The sequence below is a fragment of the Callionymus lyra genome, chromosome 17, assembly GCF_982586985.1.
Source record: "Callionymus lyra chromosome 17, fCalLyr1.hap1.1, whole genome shotgun sequence".
NCBI classification, from domain to species: Eukaryota; Metazoa; Chordata; class Actinopteri; order Syngnathiformes; family Callionymidae; genus Callionymus; species Callionymus lyra.
The window spans coordinates 16,368,723-16,391,675 of NC_141834.1; the positions used below are offsets into that span (position 1 = coordinate 16,368,723).

At 38.5% G+C, this 22,953-nt stretch overlaps 1 protein-coding gene across 2 annotated transcripts in view; it reads right to left on the reverse strand.

The window, feature by feature from the left end:
* adcy2a (adenylate cyclase 2a) overlaps positions 1-22,953 on the reverse strand; it is a 65,483-nt gene that overhangs the window by 27,324 nt on the left and 15,206 nt on the right. For both annotated transcript variants that reach the window (XR_015713648.1, XM_087813278.1), the window contains exons 3-5: positions 13,529-13,690; positions 4,942-5,091; positions 546-694 (exon numbers count right to left, since the gene is read on the reverse strand). Coding sequence is in view for 1 of the 2 variants with exons in the window: in XM_087813278.1 (XP_087669404.1) it covers positions 546-694; positions 4,942-5,091; positions 13,529-13,690 (461 nt within the window). In the remaining variant the exon portion in view is untranslated. The remainder of the gene's footprint in view (positions 1-545; positions 695-4,941; positions 5,092-13,528; positions 13,691-22,953) is intronic.

Here is a 22,953-nt window from a genome sequence, read left to right on the forward strand (position 1 = left end):
TTTTAACTAGTGACCTGACTAGTACTGTCACATACGCGAAGGGCCCCGGGGCCAAATATGGCCCACCCCATGATTTTTATCAGGCCTGTCGGAATGGTAGGCTCAAAATAAAAGTATGGTCAAAAATGGTTACGTTGATTTGATGATTTACAAAGATGCCAGTGTTTATAATAAGATAAGTAACAGATTATACAATAAGAGTAAAACTTTAGATTGACTACATACAATGTCACACATCTCTAAAAAACACTATATGCCACATACATATTTAAGAGTCTGTACTTTGCGTTTATCCTTGGTCTTCTATTGGTCTGTGTGTGTGTGTGTGTTCACTGAAATAGATATAAATGATGCAGATTTGAAGTCCTTGCAGAAAACATATTGAGCCCACTTTAAATAAGACACACACCAGGCGAGCGGTTGTTTGTTCATCATATTACATGTACAAGAAAAGCATGTTTTTAGAGACAGAGAAGCCGATTTCATGATCTTCCTTTGATGATGAACCACGGAGATGGATTTCCGGTCTTGCTCAAAGGACGTACCTCACATTTGTGTGCCGCTGCACATAGAGATTGTGAAAATTGTTGGTGTTCTCCATCTGACCGAAATTGGGGCCTTTTAGTCTCTGAATGATCTCGGCTTTCATCACTCGGGCGATGTGAGCGGGAAGAAGAGACAGCAGCAGACGCTCCTGAGGAAACACAACCACGTGGAGACGCTTGAACACAAATGATGCTTTTACAGTCAACACAATATTGACCCTTTCAATCCTTTTTTTTTTTTAAATGCATCAGACGTCTGTGGACGAGACACTTGAATCTCAGAAACAACATCTGTCATAACACTCATTGCATCCTCGAATTTAAAAGCCTAAAATACCAAAAACGGCACTTTTTTCCAAGAACAGACATTAAAAACGACTTTAATTGAGATCCTGTGTCATCATTTGTTCAGCAGATGAATGTATCTTTACACGTTACAGACGAATGGTAAGAGGCTCATTATTTTATAGAGCATTCTACACAATACTATCACTGACGGGAGTAGGCCGCGACGCAGCGACAGCTCAACCATCAGGAGGAATTAGGGTAAAGTGTCTTGCAAAGGGACACAACGCCACAATCTCACCCGGAGCTGGGATTGAACCCACAACTCCAACCACTCTACCGTCCTGACCAAGATGCACTTTGTTTTTAAAACATATATATACGTTTATTTTTAAAAATCCTTTAATTGATATTACAAATTATAGAATTATGGTTTGATGACAGGTTTACGTTTACGTAGGTTTAGGTTTATGCAAGTTGAGATTTATCTGCAGCGAGAATTCTGAGCTGCTCTAGTAGAAGAACTCACATTTCTCCGATCCTTAAAACTCTTCACTGGCTTCCAGTTTCTTTCAGGATCAACTTTAAAATTCTGGTTCTTACTTTCAGATCTATTCATGGTCAGACTCCTCCTTACATCAGTGATCTGATGATTGTTAAAACGCTTTGTGACCCTGGTCTAGAAAGGCGCTCTAGAAATAACCATTACTTACTTAATTACTTACATTAGACTTTATTTACACCAACCAATCATAAAATCTGCATTATTTTAATTTTTCACTTAAAAGATTTAATTTGGGCACAGCTCCATTTAATTTAATTTGGATGAGAAAAAAAAACTTTTAGGGAGGAAATATGAGGTTATAATTTGTGTCCTTCATTCCTTGTTGGTTACATTGTGCGACTTTATCTGTAATGTTCATTTACATTTTTTTTATGTTTAAAAAACATTTTTGTTTATTTTAATTTATGGGTTTTTAAGAAGCTAATATGACTATATTTGATCATAATTGGATTTTACTTTTTTTGTGTGTGGCTTTAAATATGTGTATAAATATCTATATATGTATACCTATAGAGATATATATATATATATATATATATATATATATATATGGGGTTCCAGTAACCTAATAAAATAAAGATAAATAAAAAAATAAATAAATATCAATATACTGTAAGTTTTCAGTTCCCATCACAGTCTCACAGATTTCAAATATAAAATCTTCATTTATTTTTCCCCATTCTTCTTCTAACCTTTATCGCAGGTTTGTGTGCTCGAGGATTTGCCTGATCATCCAATCACAGCTTTGGGACGAACAGGCAATAATTAGTATTGGCTTGTTGTTCTCCGAGAGCCTAATCCGCCGCCGACCCCGAGGTCTTCAGCGAGGGAACGATAAATGAAAATGCTGAGAAGTAAATAACTGAACCTGAGAGAAAAAAAAAAAAAAAGCCGGTGCTTTCATTAAATATGGCCGTTCTAATGTGTTTTAATCAGAAATGATTTCCTAAAGTGAAGCTCTAGATCATAACAGATGCATCTCCTGAAGTCTTCGTCGCCCGAAAACAATCATCCCCGTCCACGAGAGCCGGGGCTCGACCTTAAGGTTAACGACGGATTCGCCCTCAAAAACATCCACTCTCGGGCACTTTAGATAAAAGCGAGAGGCAGCGAACGGCATACATTAGGGTCTTACTCGGAGAAAAAACGTGGCCCCCGCACGGCTGCGAACATCTGTCGGGGGCAGCAGTCGCACTCCAGGGCTGCCGTGAAAACGCAGCACTTGAGGGGTCTTTTTCTGCACCAGCTGGATTCATCGCAGCCACAAGCAGCTCTGGTCCGCTCAGGGGAACGACGACGACAACAACAACAGCAGTGACGACGACAAACAACCGGAAAACGCAACAGAAGGCGGTGGTGACGCTCAAGGTCGTCTCACCGAGACTTCATTGAAGACGACACCGCAACTTGTCGATCCCTTTGGTTAATAAATGTAAATGCTTTTATTCCTACCCACCAGCTAGTCCTGGTGACGACAACCTGATCGACACGCGTCCGGTAACACAATTACCGGACGCCTTAAGGCACTCGCTGGACGACCTTCAAGTTCAAAATGAGGTTTCAGGACGAGGGAACCAAATGAGACGAACGTGGAACGGTTGGTCGTCAACGTGCTGGAGAAACACTTTTTTTTTTCCCAGAAGAGACTCTGAAGGTTCCAATTTATGATCCATGTCGCAAATGTGTGATAGTACCTGATGTTCATGTAGTACCGACTATCTTTGTCTTTCACCGCGTGATCAAAACTTGATAATGTGCTGATTTATCCGAATAAAAACGGATGACGAAAGAAGATTTAAGTTCAATTTAATTTGATTTAAATGTCTCTTAAATGTATCTACTCTATCATCAGTATGTGTTTTTGTACAAAACTCTCTTTTCATTGAAATATTTACATTAGAAAATGATCTTAAGCCCCGCCCAATGAAAACGTTTCTTTACCATAACCACGCCCACTCTGCTGTGATTGGTCAAACATCGAGGTCCATCACCACGCGTCACCACTCCCCGAAGTCTCCACCTCAGAGGGAACCATTGTATAAACAAAGCGGGCGTGATTACAGCTGACTGGAGGAGAAGTGAAGCCATTATTACATAATAATGGACTCCCGTAACCTCTCGTTCGCCCAGATTCCAGACGAACTTTAATAGGTATTCAGTTGAAAACGTGGTCATGATAAGACCTTACTTTTATAAAGTCTTCCTCTCCAAGATGCAGTGAGTCAGGAGAGTTGGGTTTTGAAGTTGTCCTTTAATTTGTCACTTGTTAGCAATTGTTCTTTCGTACTGGGAATTTTTTGACGTTTTTTTTTTCATGGGAATACAGATTGTAGTGGAATTTTCTCAAGCTGAAGAATGAAACTCAACATCTGTACTTCGTGTGAAGTCATTTTCTTGTCATTCAAATGCTTATCTCATACAACTGTTTTGGGGAAAAGTATCGCTCAGGAACCAGTATCAAAACTTTCAATCCATACTCAGCCCCATATATACACTATATATATACAGTATATACATATATATATATATACTGTATATATACATTTTTCACTGTGAGCGTCCACTTAATCAACACCAAAATACAAAATCCCTTGAAATGACAGTCAGTTAATTCTCATTCATCACGACAAAGACATTCGGTTCGAGAAGCAAAATTATTCACTGAACTCTTGTTGATGATATAAATGGAGATTATTGGATGCCCTTGAGCAAGGAGATAATGGGTCAGCACGGCTGAATGGAGGATGACCGTTAAGTCTCACTCATCTTTAAAACATTTTTTAATTCTCTCCTTTGTTTCTTTCAATAAAACGTTTAGGGAGGAAATATGAAGTTGTAGTTGGTGTCTTTTATACCTTGATGGTCACATTGTGTGCTAGACTGTTTGTAATGTTGATTTTACAATTTTAAAAATGTGTCAAAAACAAGCATTTCCAGTTGTTATTTTATACAGTTGAATTTTTATTTGCTTTTTTTTTTTATATTTGATTATAATTTGATGCAATCTTTTTATGTGTGGTTTTGGATATAACTTTATTATTCCCTTGGGAAAATAAAGTCAAAACAAAGCACAAAAAAGCTCAAGTAAAAAATGTATAAAATGAAAATATATGAATTAATAAGAAAACCATAAATAAGTTGTTCAGAGTGTGTTGCAGGAGTTTTTTAAATAAATGCAGTCACAGCAATCTTTGGTCGCATTAATCTTCCGAAAAGCCCCCAAACTGTGCGAAGAAGTACGAGTCCAAGCAAAAGTTATAATTAGGAAAGCTGGGTCTGCTGCGGCTGATAATGTTTAATTATAGATATTCTTGTCCAGGGTGTTTGGCTGCAGCTCCCGGGACAGAATTTCCCCGACAACCCTCGAGGTCGTCGACAATTAGCCCGGTCTGTAAAGGGCAACAACATCAATACTCACTAAACTATTTGACTCGAGCCACACTTCCAGGAGCGAAAGGTTAAAAACACAGCGTGAGGGTTGATTTACCGCAGCTTTGTAAACATTTAAATCTCCTTTTTCCTACGATTAACTGGAGAGGTTGTTACCTGCTGTCGCTTCTCAAACTCCAGTTTAATGGGCGACTTGATGCAGTTGCAGGTGTCCTGGTACGTCTGCTTCAGCGCCAGCTCCATCAAGTGCTTGTGGTAAGCTCCCGCCATGTTTCCACACAAGAAGATGATGATATTGGCCAAAATCTGCGGGAGAAACAGAAGAGCGAGCGTCAGATAATGAGGCTTCTATCCGTGGGACGGATTCGATGGATTCTTCTGACACGGATCCAAGAATATGAATAAAAAAAAAAAGGAGAAAAGCTTTGCTTAATGAACACTTTTTTTTTTTTTCAAATCCTGGCAACTGAGATACAAAGACGGATTATAGATATTGTTATTCAAGACAAGTAGAGTTCAGGATTTTAGCTGAATGAAAACATCTTTATTGGAAAAAACATTTACTTCCAGTGAAAGCGAATGCTGATCCAATAGCTTGGTTGGCCAAGAAAGTACTATTTTTAAGCTCCAGATAATACATATTAAAATAAAGAAAGACATCTTTTTTTATTCTAAGTCAGGCATTGTTTTCCAATCCAAAATTCCATCTAATCACCATCTAAATTTAAAACGATTTATTGTTATTTTATTTTCATTATTTTAAATGTGTGCATCCAATTTCAGAGAATATCAACGTAATTTTCTGTAGAAACTGTAGAAAATACTTTTTTAATAATCTAACAATATTGCAGTTTTCCCCTAAAATATTAATTAATAATATATATCATCCAAAACAATTGCAATTAAAAACTTTTATTTTTATTTTTTCTTAAGAGTAGAAAATAGATAATTTTATTGAAAAAACATCTTCTTTTAAACGAAAAAATTATTTCTTTATTGAGAATGGATATTTCTACTCCAACTCATTAATACTTGGAAACAAAAATCTAACAGCATTTCCTCGTAGTATATCGTCAAAAAAGACCATCTACGACGCGGGTGTAGATGACTACTACTATAGTATCAAATACAGTAATATAAATATATAATATATAATATAATATCAACTACACAAGGATGCAAAAAGCTGCTGGAGCCGACTGTATCCTCTCGTCCTCAGCCATCACCAGGATTTCATTCTTCCTTTAGATGCGGAAGAAATAATGACTGCTGCCATCTAGCGGCCGGAAGGTTAATTGCAAGACAAAAAAAAAGGCTGTGAATATGCGCATGTTAATAGTTAATAAATAAATAAAAATGAATTATTTATTTTAAAGAGACTTTATTGAAAGTTAAACCATAAAAAAGGTATGATTTGAAAGCCCCCATTTTCAAGTCATGTATGAAACATGTGATTCTTCAAGGAGATGCTTCTAAACTAGGATTGTAGATATATATATATATTTTTTTTCTTAAACAGACTTTCCTCAAACTTCCTCAAAAGCGTCTCTGAACACCATCAGTAAGAAGGTCAAGGCTGTCGGACACAGAAGCGAGTCGAACTAATCGTTTAAAGGTGGATGACAACAGAAACCTTAGAAAAAAAACAAAAAAAACGTCTGTTATTCTCTCCAGCATAAAAACACTCCACTGTCCTCGACTCCAAGCGGACGAGGCTCGGCTCTGAGCACCGATTCAAACGGTCGCAGTAGTTGAAGTCTCGCCACTTTATTTCATCCTGCTACATGAAATCATCGAGTTGCCAAACATTTTCCTCTGATGTAACACTTTCTGATCATCGTTTGGAAGGTTGACAGATTATCTGAAATCTGCTTAGCTCAAAACCCACGTGACCTTCCACCCAGTCCTCACTCATGTGGCACAAATACATTTTTTTTTTTTTTACCACAAATCCACGAGATCGTTCAAGTATTACGACAATTCCGGGAGTTTGATTAAAGATCAATCACTCGCATGTGTCTTGAGTGGAGATTTCTACCGCTCGGCATGAACCTCTTGAATCTCAACGCTGACTTTGATTAAAGGAATTTTCTACTGTAATGCCTCGGAACATTTCTCCTGATATAATTATATTTTTTAATCATGTTTGCCTTCAGCGCGTTTCAACTCTTATTATCCCAGGATCTTCATTTAATGCAGCAGACATTTGTATTTTAATTATTTCAGTGTTAGAAAAACTTTTTTTTTTTTGTGATTTTAAGAAATATAACGATGGCTTAAACGAAGTAGAAAACATAATTTAAACTATATTCTTTATAAATTCTTCATTAACACTTCTGAGCTGCTCTAGTAGAAGAACTCACATTTCTCCGATCCTTAAATCTCTTCACTGGCTGCCAGTTTTTTCAGGATCAACTTTAAAATTCTGGTTCTTACTTCCTGTGTTTGTCTTACGTATCTCGACCTTTTAAGCAAATACTTTATTGGGTATTGTTTTGATTGTTTGATCGCTTTATGACCCTGGTCGAGAAAAGTACAAATATTACTTACTTACTCTTGTTAACCCCCATGTTATCGCTGGGTCAAGGTGACCGACAGGCCTTATAATAAATGTGTTTGAGGTATCCCTTCTGTCAATATGGATCAAGGTGAACGAGCTCTCTGGTTGGTGACGTTCACCTTGATCCAGAGACAACACAAGGGATACCGCAAACACATTTGTTTTCAGGTCTTCGGGTCATACTTACCCTGAGATAACACAAGGGTTAAAGGCTCTTTTCTTCTTCTTCTTCTACTACTTCTCTCTTCCTTTAAATGAAAATAATATTCAGGATATTCGTAAGTTTTCGTCATAAAGCTTCAAAGAAATTCACAGTGGTTTTCGAAAAAAAACAAAACATTCCAGATCAAAAACAGAAATGCTGAAATCGGCGGTTAATTGGTGCCGTTTTCGCTGAACCAATCAGCTTCCAGGATATTGAACGGTGTGTCATCTACATTAAGAAATAATTGAAGGATAATTTGATACCATTTCACACAGAAAGGAAACAATATTTACCCAATGTCTTCACTTTCTGAAGCGTGTTTTATTTATTTTTTTCTTAACGCATTTTCTCCGAGGTAAGATTAACCTTGAAAATGTGCAACATATTCTATAAGCGATCTTCTTGTCGACCTTCCCGATGACTAAACGTAATGGTGAGATGAATTTATGTTCCTTTTTTTTTTATCCCCCCGTCAGGCAAACTTCTTTTTCCGTTTCCATCTCAAGGCCGGCCGTGAAAGATAATCCAGACAGTTAACTGGTCCAAATAAAAAAAATAAAAAAATATAAGGGACCACCGCTTTTTACTGTTGGTTTGTCGCAGGGATTAAAAGACAGAAATCCCCCACATGGTCAAAAAGCTTATTTTTAAAAGATGAAGGGACTAAATATTGTCGATATAATTTTCAGCCTCAGCGAACTGTGTAAAGTGGTGTTTGTCGCTGGCACTGAAAGCTTCAATTACGATGTGATTGGCGATTCCTCAGGAGCTAAAGGTGGATCGGAAATCACATCGGTTCGCCGTCAGGTGTCTGACTCCCCAGGACCGCTCGCTCACTCGCCCTTACATCAGCATTGTGGCAAGAACGACTGACCTTTAAAATAAAGTAAAATATATATATATGGCACACGATTAGAATTTCCCTTGTTCATCTGCTACGCTAAATCAGTATTATCTTAAAGGTCACTGGTGCCTAAAATATTTCCTGTAGGAAAACAACATTTGCTTATTCAGGAGGCAGGATGGAAAACTATTTAAATTGGATGATAAATTTGTGTAAAAGATGCAAAAACATTTATGAAGGTCACTCAGGAAACAACTATTTTTAGACATATTTTTACATTTTACATGCTAAAACCAGATTAAATAAGATGTAGCTGGTTAACACAAAAGATAACCAATCGAAAATGTTGCGTAAAGATTGCGATGACAATATAATACTTGATTTGTAAGACAATATATAGTGTTGTATATAAAAAATATTGACTCTGACTTTACTTTTACAAGAAGGTTTCCAAATTTTTTATTCATTATTTAAGAAAATTCCTTTTTAAAAATTTAAAAATTGATCATATTTCCTTGAATATGGATTTTGTGTATTTCAAATATAAATGTAATATTTCCGTTTTCTGAACATACCTAAAAAGTAAACCATCTTTGACCAACTTTACTTCCACCTGCATCCATTTTTAGATTTACTTATTATTATAGAATACTTTACACACACTCAGGAGGTGACGACACATTTAGATCCGTTTTAACACAACAGTGAATTTTAGTGTTGTTTTTTAAGTTCTGCGCAATATTTGCATTTACTCCGGGTCGCACCATTTTTATACTCTATTGAGTATGAATCAGGTCATTAGCAAATATGGAATATAACGGTGAATAAACGGACCAAATAAACATCTTCACTAAAACCAAACATTTCTAGATGGAAAAACCAAACTTGGTGCAGAGAAATTTCAATGAACTTCAAGCTGATATTACAGCAGAGATTATAGCGGAAATTTTGACGTAAAAGACCGGTCACCCAGACAACAACATTTAACAATGAGACGAACAAATGATACCGAATTAAACATTCCTCAAGTGATCCTTAAACTCTTTCATGTGTCCAAAGTCTCTTTCAAGTATCGTCCAACGTTCCTATTCTCCTGGGATTCAGTGAAAGAAAATTAACCAGTTTCTGCTGAAGTTTAAAGGTGTTCACGGTACTTGACTTGAACTTTGAGTTCAATAGTGTCGCCGTCCTGTTACCGCTTCCTTATTTGATGGTTTGAATAATCTTTATTTTAAAAAATCATACATTCTTTAGATTGAATTAAACATTTCATAATCGTAATGACATTAATAAGAAGTCCAGCAGCATCAGCTCAAACACCTTTGATACATTTTGTCAAAGAGTGTTTTTGGAGTTTTGAGTAACTTCTGCTGCTGGTCAAGATTGAGCTGAGGTGCGAGAGGCGGAGCTTAGAAAACCTGAAAATCTGAGTTTCATGAATTATTACTAATAAAATGGTCAAAACACGGAGTCCGTTCCGTCGCTCCAACACGACGTCACTTCCCGTTCCGGTTCTTATGCTTCGCTTCATAGAGAAAGATGGACAATCAGAGAGTGTCACGGGTCCTTTATTCGCCGCTCCAAGTAAAAAAAATACAAGCTTTATGGTCGCGATCGGACGCACTTTGTCCCGGCGACTGTACAGGTCAATAGTCCCGGGAGAAAAGGTCCCGATCTGTAGAAACATCGCTATATTTAAGGCAAATTCCCTTTCCGGCCGAATGGTTCTTTCAAGTTCCCTGTGTCCCGATCCCCAATTGAGAGACATCCTAATTTGTTTTCTTGTAATCTAATCATTCAAATGTTCTCGGGTGGCTGTTTCCATCTTTTAACCCCCCTTTCCCGGGTGTGTCTTGCTTCGTTCTTTGATCTACGATTTAAGGTGTGATTTGCAGATAAACAGATGTTTTAAATAACCGGTGTCGTGTCTCTAATTCTGATCCGAGCTTACCTCGAAACAGTGTGAATCAGTCTGGAGTGGAATGTTGATTGTGAATGTGTATTCAAACGTTTAAGCTCTTGGATAAAGCGAGTGATTTATACTTTATATTTTGATTATCTTTTAGCATTCATTTAAGTATGGCGTATATGTATAATAATTTTAATCTAACACTAAAGATCAAACATGATTGATAGGAATTTGCATGTTATTTGGTCAGAAGTTGCCTTCACCACTTCACCTGCACTTGAAGTGGATTTCAAGACCAAACGCTGAAACGTTCTACGTTTGGTTGTCAAGTTCTGTGAAAGGCCAATGTGGGAACGAATGTCAGCCGGCGCAGCTTTTACACTGACAAGTAGCAGCGCAAGTGTCGGGGAAGACTTGTTACAAGACAAGCTTGTTATAAATGAAGGCTAAAGGAAGACGCCGGGACCACGAGTCTTCAGTGGAGCCTTCAAGAGGACGGATGCTCACTTGGTGATCACCAAACAACGAGCAGAAGGGAACATGTCAGGATCAAAACTAGAGCATTTGTTGATATTTGAAGCAGAAAAAAAAAGAAAATATTTTGATCCAAGGGCTGACCCTGGACACCTTTCTGGAGACGCTAGCCTTGATGGTCGCCATAGCGACACGACTCCCACACAGCGATTAAAGCTGGCCCCTCTCATTCACCTGCCCTTCGTCTTTTATCGTCACACTTTTTTTTTTCAGCGTCCGGTTCCTGTCGACACCGAGAAGGCCAGACGGGCGAAAGATTTTCATATCTCCCATTCAGACATGACACTCATGGAACTGTCGAAGCTGAAGTGTGTGACATCACTGAACCTTCAGCTACACAATACACACAAAAGTGTTTGAAAATAAGAATTTGAAGAAAGAAAACTAAACCTGGGAATGTGAATCGTTGTCGAGCAAGTGTGGTTATCAATTATACTTTCTAAATGCTAGTATAAAAAAAAATGTTTGAAGCACAAACCAACACAAGAGTAAACAGAGAGAATCATGAGAAAAGATCTAAATGTCAAAACGCTGATGAGGAAATGAATATTTGATTGACAACAAGACAAAAAGGAAATCATTAATTTATGAACTTTCTTTGGTAAATAAAAACCACAGAATGAACTGATGTTTTGCAAGAACATGAAATAAATGTGAACTTGTCATTTCGACAATAATGATAGAAATAAGTGATCTCCCTTCAAATGGCGCCTTAAACGATGTAATAGAGGAATAATGGGACAAAGCGGAAAACGTGTCAAAACAAATCTTTAATCCTTGTAATCACGTTTGAAAAGCAGCTTATAATGATGCAAGTTATCCAAAACAAATGTCATATCAACTTCTTTTCTCCGGGGCTTAATTATACACCGTTACTTCTGTAAGAGGCTTAATGTGACGATGGGACTTATAAATATGTATATTTACTAAAGCGTCAAGGAAATGAAAAAAAAATGAAGCGAAAACAAATCATAACTGTTTAGAAAAATGAATAAACATTGACATGTTTTTTTTTCTCTCGTTTTTCCAATAGATACACATGACCTCAAGTGACACAGTGCAGCGGTCGACCAATGAGGCGTGTGTGTTTTGGTCATGTGATGTGTGACTCAGACGGAAGAGTGTGGTTCAATAAAGTTTTGAGACTTTATTGACAACGACGACTTTGAGGAACGTTTGTTGAAAGATACGTCAAAGTTAAGTATAGTAAAATAGTAATACTAGGAGGTTAGCAGAGTAATACTACGAGAATAGCTTAGTGATACTACATGAATCGTGGAGTAATACTTTGAGAATCACAGAGTAGTACTACGAGCCTTGCTGAGTAATACTACAAGAATCGTGGAGTAATACTACAAGAATCGTGGAGTAATATGAGAATCGTGGAGTAATACTACGAAAATCGTGGAGTAATACAACGAGAATCGTAGAGTAATACGAGAATCGTAGAGTAATACGACGTGAATCGAAGAGTAATACTACGAGAATTGCTGAGTAATACTAAGAGATTCAAGGAGTAATACTACGAGAATCGTGGAGTAATATGAGAATCGTGGAGTAATACTACGAGAATCGTGGAGTAATACAACGAGAATCGTAGAGTAATACGAGAATCGTAGAGTAATACGACGTGAATCGAAGAGTAATACTACGAGAATCGTGGAGTTATATGAGAATCGTGGAGTAATACTACGAGAATCGTGGAGTAATATGAGAATCGTGGAGTAATACTACGAGAATCATGGAGTAATATGAGAATCGTGGAGTAATACTACGAGAATCGTGGAGTAATACAACGAGAATCGTAGAGTAATACGAGAATCGTAGAGTAATACGACGTGAATCGAAGAGTAATACTACGAGAATTGCTGATTAATACTACGAGAATTGCTGAGTAATACTAAGAGAATCATGGAGTAATACTACGAGAATCGTGGAGTAAAACTAAAAGAATCGTGGCGTAATACTACAAGAATCATGGAGTAAAACTAAAAGAATCGTGGCGTAATACTACGAGAACCGCTGAGTAATACTACGAGAACTGTGGAGTAATACTACAAGAACTGCAGAGTAATACTACGAGAATCGGGGAGTAATACTACGAGAACCGCAGAGTAATACTCAGGAATCATGGAGTAATACTACAGTGACTGGTGGTGTAGCTTCTTAGTTTACCAACATTTTGACAGGTTTTTGAGCGCCATGTACCACATAAAAATCAATTCGAGGTCCGTAAGTAATACCAAACAAAAATTTAATTATTTATGGTGCACCTTATGGTCCAAAAAATATGGTAAATGCAATGTGATTCATCTTTCATGTGAATACAATTTGTACACAATTGAAGTGCGTCTATGAGAATTCATATTTACTTTTGTCTGATAACTATGTGAAGGGCTTTGCTGTAATGGGATTAGGACTGAGGTGAACTTTGAATTAAGACAGAGCCATCAAGTGGTTTTATAGCGCAACTACATCTGAAAGATAGCATAATGGACATCAGACATTAGGATCTAATAATAATAACAATGGTAATCTAATTATTTCAAAGAGACACGAGATATTTACACCAAAAAAGTAAAAATAAGTGCTGACTGTGTCTTAGACAAGGTTTCTGAGTATCAGCCAAATTAAAATGACATCCAAACCACCCACGTTTACTTCCAAAGATAAATAACACGGTGAACTTACCTGCCACACCACAGTGTCCATGTGGTCGGTGGTGGTCGACAGGCAGACGCTCAACACGATGGTGTGCGACACCGAGGTCAGCACGCTAGCGATGATGGCATCCCGCATGGAGAAGGGTAGCATGGTGTAGACCACGAAAACAATGAAGAGGAAAAAGGAGACCTGTGGAGAGAGAAGGCGATTATAGATCCACACGGACAGAGGAAAATAAAAGGGGCTGCAGAAAAGGGAATACCAGCATTCAAATGAAGGGGCTCATTTTGAAGCATAAATCGTATGCATTACACAGTACGTCAAAGAGACACTCTGTTTTAATGGAAGAAGCATATAACGATGAATAAAGACAATTTAATTTTTTTCTCTAATTCAGATATAGAAAGGATTTCTCCCTCTCATGATGGATAGAAGCAAAAAACAGATTTCCTAGTTAAGATTTTATTGAATTGAAAATACACACATTTACTAAATAAGACGAGATTTGAAAAAAAACAACTATCGTGAAACTCCAACTCTCCTGACTCGCATGTTTCAAATGTTGAAGTCTTTCTCTCCAATAAGCAGTAAGTCCCTCATCATGACCATGTTTTCAACTTATTTCTTTATAAAGTTCGTCTGAAATCTGGGCGAACGAGAGGTTACGAGAGCGGAGTCCATTATGACGTGATAATGGCTTCACTCCTCCTCCAGCCAGCTGTAATCACGCCCCGCTTTGTTTATACAACGAATCCATCGGAGGTGGAGACTTCTGGGAATTGACAAGGCGCAGTGACAAACCTTGATGTTTAGCCAATCACAGCAGAGTGGGCGTGGTCAACAAGATTTCCTCTGCAGAAAGCGTTTTCAGTGGGCGGGGCTTAAGATAGATTTCTAATGTAAATATTTCAATAAAAAAAAAGACAGTTTTGTACAAACAGACACTGATGATACAATAGAGTCCAACATCTATTTAAGACACACTTAAATCAATACATTAGTTGACCTTAAATTAATCAATACAGAGTAAACACAGGTGCACATTACGTTGAGGCGATTAAGAACCGTTACTTCAATATTGAACTAAACCTCTGGCGTCCTCACGGTTTTGTCGGATCACTTAACCTTCATTGATCGTAGGAGGCGGAAAGAAAAAAGAAAAAAAAAAAAGCCAACAATCAGCACTTCTACTTCTCTCACGACACCTCGAGGCAGCATGAAGAGCTTCTTTCTTACTCCGAACACTTCTACACTAACTGCTACGAGAGAAACAGGTCAGTGTTCTCCGGGTTCTGCCACCAGGTGCCGGTTAACATATCCTGGGTTATTTCAGGGCTGCCGGGAAAAGTGAGGTCCAATGTGTCGAGGGAAGTTGGCAGCGACGGAGAGGGAAAGTGCAAATAAGGAAAAACAGTGGCGTCTCTGTTTCCACTCAAGGTGAAGCGCACTTGACGTCTCTGGGTAAATATCATCGTGGATTTTAAAGATGACCGTCGGAATATGGTCGTTTGTCAGCGTCAGAGTCTGTTGTCTTCGAATGGGAAAGAGGCCGTTGTGCGGCGGCGTCGACTCGATTATACCGACGGCGTACTTTGAGGTCTCAAAACACAGGAATACCCGAGGAAATAGAAATATTTCACAGCTGTGTCAGCATCTCTATAATGAGCCATATTTCACACAGAATAAGGAAGAAGCAGAATTCTATCCAAACAAACATTTAATCTTGGTTTAGTTTGCATTTGTTGACGCTTGTCTTTTGTTTTTGTTGAAGATTAAGCTTTTTAATATGACTCAGGGTAATCTCTTTCAAATAAATATGTCCACATTTTTTTTTTTTAAGTGTTAAGTATTGTGACTTTTAAATCGGGTATTATTATCTTATAATCCATGCGTTTGTGTCTCGTTTAGACTATTGTAACAGTTTATTTTGGTGTCTAAACAAGAAGGATCTGTCTCGCCTGCAGTTCATACAAAACTCTGCAGCAAGAATTCTGACCCGCTCTAGTAGAAGAACTCACATTTCCCCGATTCTTAAAACTCTTCACTGGCTGCTATTTTCTTTCAGGATCAACTTTAAAATTTCAGATCTATTCATGGTCAGGCTAGTCCTTACATCAGTGATCTGATCCAGACTTACACCCCAGCTCTGGCTCTGAGGTCTGTGGATCAGAATCTACTGATGGTTCCTGAACAGGACCAGAGGAGAGAAATCCTTCCAGACTTTCGCTCCTAAGCTTTCGAAAGATCTTCCTCTCCCTCTGTGTTTGATGATCTACTGAATCCTTCACAAATAAGTCTTATATGTCTTAAGATTTTTCTTGCTTTTCCCTGATTTTCGGGGACTCCTGTGTTTATGTGTCTTGGCCTTTTGAAGCATTTTAACTGTGTTTTGTTTTTGTTTGTTAACTCGCTTTGTTGTGGTCTAGAAACGCGCTTTATAAATAACCTTTACTTACTTATTTACCCATTTTTATCTGGGCGTTAATTAATGTGAGGAAGAAATTATCAAGAGAAGGAATAACAACGAAAATCAAAAACATGCACTTATTTGCTTAAAAACCGTCTTCTTCCTGCTTCAAATTGCTGCTTTTATGACACATAATAGAGCTTTTTTGTCAGTACTGTAGTTTATTTCAAGCCCACATTTCAGCAGACAAACAACCATTTCATTTTCACGTTGGGAAATGAAAAATAAACTGATAAAGAACGTCCAGAAACACAATTTTTTTTTAAAGAAGGTGCCTAAGATTTGCACGAAGATGTTCACCTTGCTCCCTCCGACACCAAAAGTTGTCGTCTGTATATGAACCTACATGTGGTTGGGTCAGTGTTCGTCCAGCAACACACACCACGTCTCAGAAACGAGCAGCATAATGAACATCTTCCTGCACACACTTGATATCAAGTCTAATTAGGTCAGTTCCGCTAATGATGGAACATTCCCCCACGCGGCTGCATTAACACGTCAATTACCACAGGAAAGTGTCACAATTTTTATACCGCGACCGCTGCCCGGGTCTGGCCGGAAATTAGAAATAATTGGAATAACATAATGGGGTTTCGCAAGCTGCCCGATCCGTGATGTGCAGGCTTTCGCCGATGTGACGTTATAATGAAAACCTCTATGACAGATTATTATTTCGTCTTAATGAATGGCGACAGAAGTAATTTGCCCCCCGTGTAGACAGTTGGTCACCGTGGGTAGACATGGCACAGCTGAGTGTTTGCATGCAAAGTTGTTCATTTGACGGATTGAGTTCAGACTTTTAAAATTGAGTTACGCATTTGATAACCAAGTCGGGTATTTGAGTGCAAAGTTGCATGTTTGAGGACCAAGTAACGCATTTGCAGGACCGAAATACAACCATACTTGCACATTTGATTTCACATGCAGCGACACCGTATCATGAACTCTTTGAGCATTTGCAACATTGAAGCTTCCACAACTAGGACATTTACAGACCAAGTTACACATTTGCAAATGAAATTATGCATTTGAGGTTTGACTTATGCATTTTAAAATCGATGAATGCATTTGAGAACTTAACTGAGTTACGTATTTTCAAGTTGAGTTTTACATTTAAGGACCGAGTTTTGAATTTGCAAACGGAGTATCCGTTTGAAGACTGAACTAATTTTACGCATTTGCAAATCGAGTAATGCATTTGAAGACTGAACTGAGCTACGTATTTGCAAATTTAGTTTTTCATTTAAGGACTGAGTTTTGAACTTGCAAATCGAAACAAACAAATTGAGTTATGTATACAAGGACAACATTTTGCATTTGCAAATTGATTATTTATATCAGGACCCAGTTACGCATTTGCAAATGACGGTTAGGCATTTGAGGACTAAGTGACGCATTTCCAAACTAGGTTACGCATTTGAGAACCGAGTTACATATTTTCAAATTGAGTTACGTATTTGAGGATTGAGTTACACATTTGCAAATTGAGTTACGCATTTGAGGATTGAGTTACACATTTGCAAATTGAGTTATGCATTTGAGGATTGAGTTACACATTTGCAAATTGAGTTACGCATTTGAGGATTAAGTTACACATTTGCAAATTGAGTTACGCATTTGAGGATTAAGTTACACATTTGCAAATTGAGTTACGCATTTGAGGATTGAGTTACACATTTGCAAATTAAGCTACGCATTTGAGGACCGAGTTAGGCATTTGCAAATCCCATTGTGCATTTGGTACCGTGTTATCCATTTGAGTTATGCATTTTAAATCAGAGTTATACATTTAAGGACCAGGTTATACATTTGCAGGCCCCATTAACAGATATAGTTTCACATTTGCAGAAGAGTTTAAATGCTAGAAAAACAGCGACACAACATGATGAATTCTTACACAACCAGGATAAACAGTTCCTCAATAATAATCCCTTATACAATAACGTTTTGATCATCAAGAACAAAAGATCAAACCGTCCATTCGACTAAAATAGAGTCAGACATTGTTATATCCACGCTCTGAGGGCTGTGCTTGAGTCACGCCGGCTTCGCACTTGACCGGTTTCTAAATCCGCTACATACCCTATGAGTCAATAAAACTCAGCGGCCCAACGAAATGAAAGTAATACGAAGCAGTGTTTGGTCAACCCCGGACCAGTTCTGCTGATTATTTCCACAAAAGCAGAGTGAAAATCTCTAACAACTGTTTGTAAAGGAGGCTTTATATAATCCAACACTGCTTTATTTTCGCCTCCTGAGTACAGCGTGGACCGAGGGGAAGTTTGGCCGTTGGTTGAACCCACGATCGAAGAGAAACAAAGCTGGTTTCACCCTAGAGGTGGTATATCGGGGAAAGAGGCCTGGACTAAATGTGTGGATTTGGAGAGGATGTGGACATTACCCAGGAGAAGGAGGAAAGCGTTTCAGCTACTGGGAGGGGGTTGTGTTTGTTTGGGTTGTACACGGGTCGGCAAAAATGTTGGTTCACAAGAGAGGGATGGCTGGCGCTGAGGCAAGAGAGTTGTTTTGTGTGAGCTTTGCACCAGTGGAGAGATGTCCCAGTAAGATTTACAAAGTAATCTCACGCTGAAAATCCTCTATGAGAGGTCAGGAAAATTAAATAAGGTCGAACAGATACATTGTCCTGATTGCACGATAGACAAGAGATACAGAGAAGAGAATCCTCACTGCTGACTTTATGATAAGACTTGAACTTTACTTCTGAAAATGATTTCGTTTCTATCCGTTCCTTCGCCAATTCTTCCTTTTTCTCATCAGATGATTCTAATACGGACATCATTGTCCCTAACAGCGCGTCTCATATTTTGGACAAACGTGAACTGAACGTAGTGTATTTTGTATGATGCGTCACACACTCTACGTTCATCTTCGTCCAGTGCGTTGCCAGATTTCTACAGAGACTTTCCGGCAGAATCCCCCCATTAGACACTGTAAACAGTCTTAATGTATCTCGGAAAAAACACCCAATCTGGCAACACCGACCACATATGTCCTCAAAGTTTGAGGACAAGGTTGACAAGGTTGGGAAAAACCTTACAGGCAAACCTATCACTGCTTCTGTGGCTTGAACAAACAGAAATGATGCCCCGATATGAACCTGGTTCTTTAGCGTTCAAAATTCCAAATTAGATTAGATCCGGATCATGAACTTCAGCCGTTTCATTTTTACGTGCCTACTTTAATGGAAGAGCCATTTATTTTCGTGTATATAAACTAATCTTATTTTGTGTATTTCTATATCATTTATTCTACTCCATAGTGTATTATTCCGCAACAACACTTACAAGAGTTGATTTTACAATAATGACAATAAGTTGCAAAAAAGTTTCCGAAACGACAATGAAATCTAATATTTTTAACGTTAAAACTGGAATAATAAATTGTTTAATATGGGCCGTGAATGTTTGAAAAAGAGGAGCTTGTAGAAACATAAAGATGAAAGAACTATGAACTAGTTCATTCTTGGATGGGTGAACTTTTAAAAAATTTAGAATTATGAACCAAACTAGTTCATTTTCAAACTGGTGAACTGAACTTTGAACTAGTTCACTTTCTTCATCACTTACACTAGATATGCTGAAGAACAACGATGCACTTCTAAAAAACTCTAAACATTGTATTAGAAAACGCTTGTGTATGAATATAAAACACATAAAACAAGATTGATTAATCAATAGAAACTGCTTTACCATCTTTACTCCCTTTTAAAATCAATGGAAATCTTTCCAACTTTCAGATACCTCTCGAAACTAACAAAAGAACCTAACAAAACGGAGACTCGTCTGTAACTGTGCTGACAAAGAATAACCGATCTGTAAAATCTATTAAATTAAATCATAATCTATCTATCTAATAAAGATCTTATTTTTACAAAAGACTTTAATGAGATTTCTTTAAGGTTCGCAGCAAGAAGCGGTGATAAATAATTGTGAGGCAAAATGTCAAGGAAGAAGACGAGACGGAGTGAAAATAAAGGTGACGAATGAAAGCAGATAAGGTGGGTGGTACAAGGTTATATACACGAGTGTATTCTTATATCGTTGTCAGTGGGCGTAGAAAACACAAGATTGGTCAAGAGTCTATACATATTTAAACAATGGTTCATGGATCATTGAGTCGATTGGTCAAGAGTCTATACATATTTAAACAATGGTTCATGGATCATTGAGTCCATTGGTCAAGAGTCTATACATATTTAAACAATGGTTCATGGATCATTGAGTCGATTGGTCAAGAGTCTATACATATCCACACAATGGTTCATGGATCATCGAGTCAAGAAAGGTTTAAACAATAGTAATAAACGTTAAACCCCATCCCTGACTAGTGTTGTTAAGACCCCGCCCACATACTTCCTCGACACCTGAACCCAGAGATCGTAACAGTAGACCAGGGATCCCCAAACCTTTCCCTTCTCAGACGGAGGTCCGTTTGTATCAGATAAAGTTTGACCATTGCATAAAATCTATCGTTTTCCAGGAAGCCACGCAAAACCAAATAACCCTTTTCCAGGTTCTTGTCAGGAAAAAAATAACACAATTTACGAAACAAAATAATCTTCTCTGGGTTTTTCACAGAAAACAAAAAAACTGGAAATATAATTTCAGGTGCCAACATTTTGACATCCTTTAAAGTAGGTACCATAAAAAAAAATGTACCCCGTATAAATGGGGGGTCCTATATTTTTGCCACACACTGTACATGAAATAAATCCAACAGCGTCACTGGTATTGAACTGATTGTTCATGAACTGATGTATTTAGTCGTCGTACGAGTTTATTTTTTAATAACGTTGTGTCCCGTCTTGGAGCCACCGTTTCTGAACCGCATCCCAGAACCACCACCGGTGTAAGGATTATACCGGGTCAGTCCGTGATCAAATTGTTAATCGCTGCTGAACGCAACATGGTAGTTACCAAATCAAATTGATGATTGGTTTGGAACTGATAGAACTGATCCGATATTGCAAACCCAATCATGAGGCTGCATCTGAGCAGGAACCCTTAAAACAATTCTGCTTAGCCATGATTCTTTATGTGGTCATAAACCAGCGAAGGGGGCGGTGAGGGGGTGGGGGGGCAGTTTAAGAAACATACGAGCACCCGAGGACCCTTCAACTCCGACGATTATGTGGTCATTTTCCTTTATGGTGGTCTTTGTACAGTCGGTTCCGTTTCTTCGGCTCCATTTGTCAGGCCCTCGCGACGACGACACAGAGACGGGTTCGCAAAACAAATTAAGCAGATGGAGCGTCGGATTACATCAGGCTTTTAGTCGGAGCGCTGCGTCCGAGATTAGTTTAGACAATGCGGCGGTGGACGGTGTGCGTTTTTGTCTGACGTGAAAACATCACCAGCGACACACTTCATCTGAGGAAGCTTGTCGCATTCGGGCTCCGACAGGAACCCGCTCGAGTATGTGGGGGGTGGGTTTTATCAGGAAACGTACCTTCATGGCGGAGATAATGAAACGCCCGCCCGAGGAAAAGGAAATGCATTATCACAGGAATAATCAGAGGAAACGCTTCGTTGAACTTTCTGTCGTAACGACATAGATGTGCGTTGATAAACGACAGAACGGCACCTCACTTCAACACCTCTATATATACATTTTCCTGTGTACTCTCAAGTATCTAAGATGATACACCGGATTACCCGGTTTTCCTTCACAGCCCTCATTCATCTCCGTCGTCACCTGTGGTCAGACTGACTGGCGAACCTTTTACCTCCCGCACCAAAGTGCCCGCCTTCGACCTACAGTCGGACGCCGTCCGTCCGTCCGTCCGTCCTCAAAGAAGTGTGTGCGCTGGCGACCGAGCGACTTGAAGGCGAGGCTCTTGAAAGGCGGGAGGAAAAGCGAAAGGAGACGTGGCGGGGTCCTGACATCTCTCAGCGAGGGGGCAGAGGCTGGACCGAACAGATAAGCTCTTCTCCCAGCAGCATCAAACAGAGCCAAAGCTTTGTGGAGGCAAGGATAAGCATCCGGTTGATTTAAGGATGGAAGATGGACAGCGAGCGCCGAAAACTCAGGAGGGAGATAGTTGGCGCTATTTCAGTTCCCCCCCCCCCCCCCATGTCTCTCTTGATAATTCACATTGTTGTTGCACTTAAACCCTTTTATTCTTAATGGTTTTTAGCCGCATCAGAGCCACGAGTGTGAATTGAGCTTCACACCATTTAAGCAGAAGAATTTTTTTTTTTTTTTAAAGACGCTTACAGAGAAATTGTTTGAAATTCCAGCAGATGCTTTCATTCTTCTTCATCTCCGGTGATTTAACTTTACCATAGAGACCGTTTCCTGATGGAAAATACCCTGAAAAGGAAACTAGAATTCCCATCTAAGAAGCAGAAATGGATGCAAGAAAGAGAGAGAGAAAAAAAATCACATTAAATGTTTATAATGGTGTTTCTTAAAGTGTTTGTAAGATGTTTAATTAAACTTTAACAGCCGCAGAAAAAAAAAGCAGCAAGTGTAGAAATACATTAAAAATACATAATTCGCTTTTCAATTCAAATGTGTTTTCTCCAGAGTAAATTTCATAGGAAAAATCTAATCAGGGTTTAATTGACTAAAAATGTTTTTTATTTAAAAATGAGGTGTTAGAAGTTTCTAACAGTTAATCTATAGAATTTAACTCAATCTCCTCATTTTAAAAAAGTATTACGTTTACAATTTGCCCCCAAAATGTTGCAATTATCCCAAAAATCAGGCTTTTAAGGGGTTATAATGATCTCGAGCATGTCCCAGCTGCTTAGGGCGAGAGGCAGGGGACAGACTAAACAAGTCACCAGCCTTTTGCACCTACATATGTTTTTTGACTGTGGGAGGAAAGCGGAGTTCCTTACAAACTCTACACACGAAGGCTACAGTCTGCCTAAAGCGGGAAGCGAACCAGCAACCTTCTTGAGGCGGTCGCACTAGATATCAAATAAATAAAACGTGTTTTCCTAATAAACGACACATT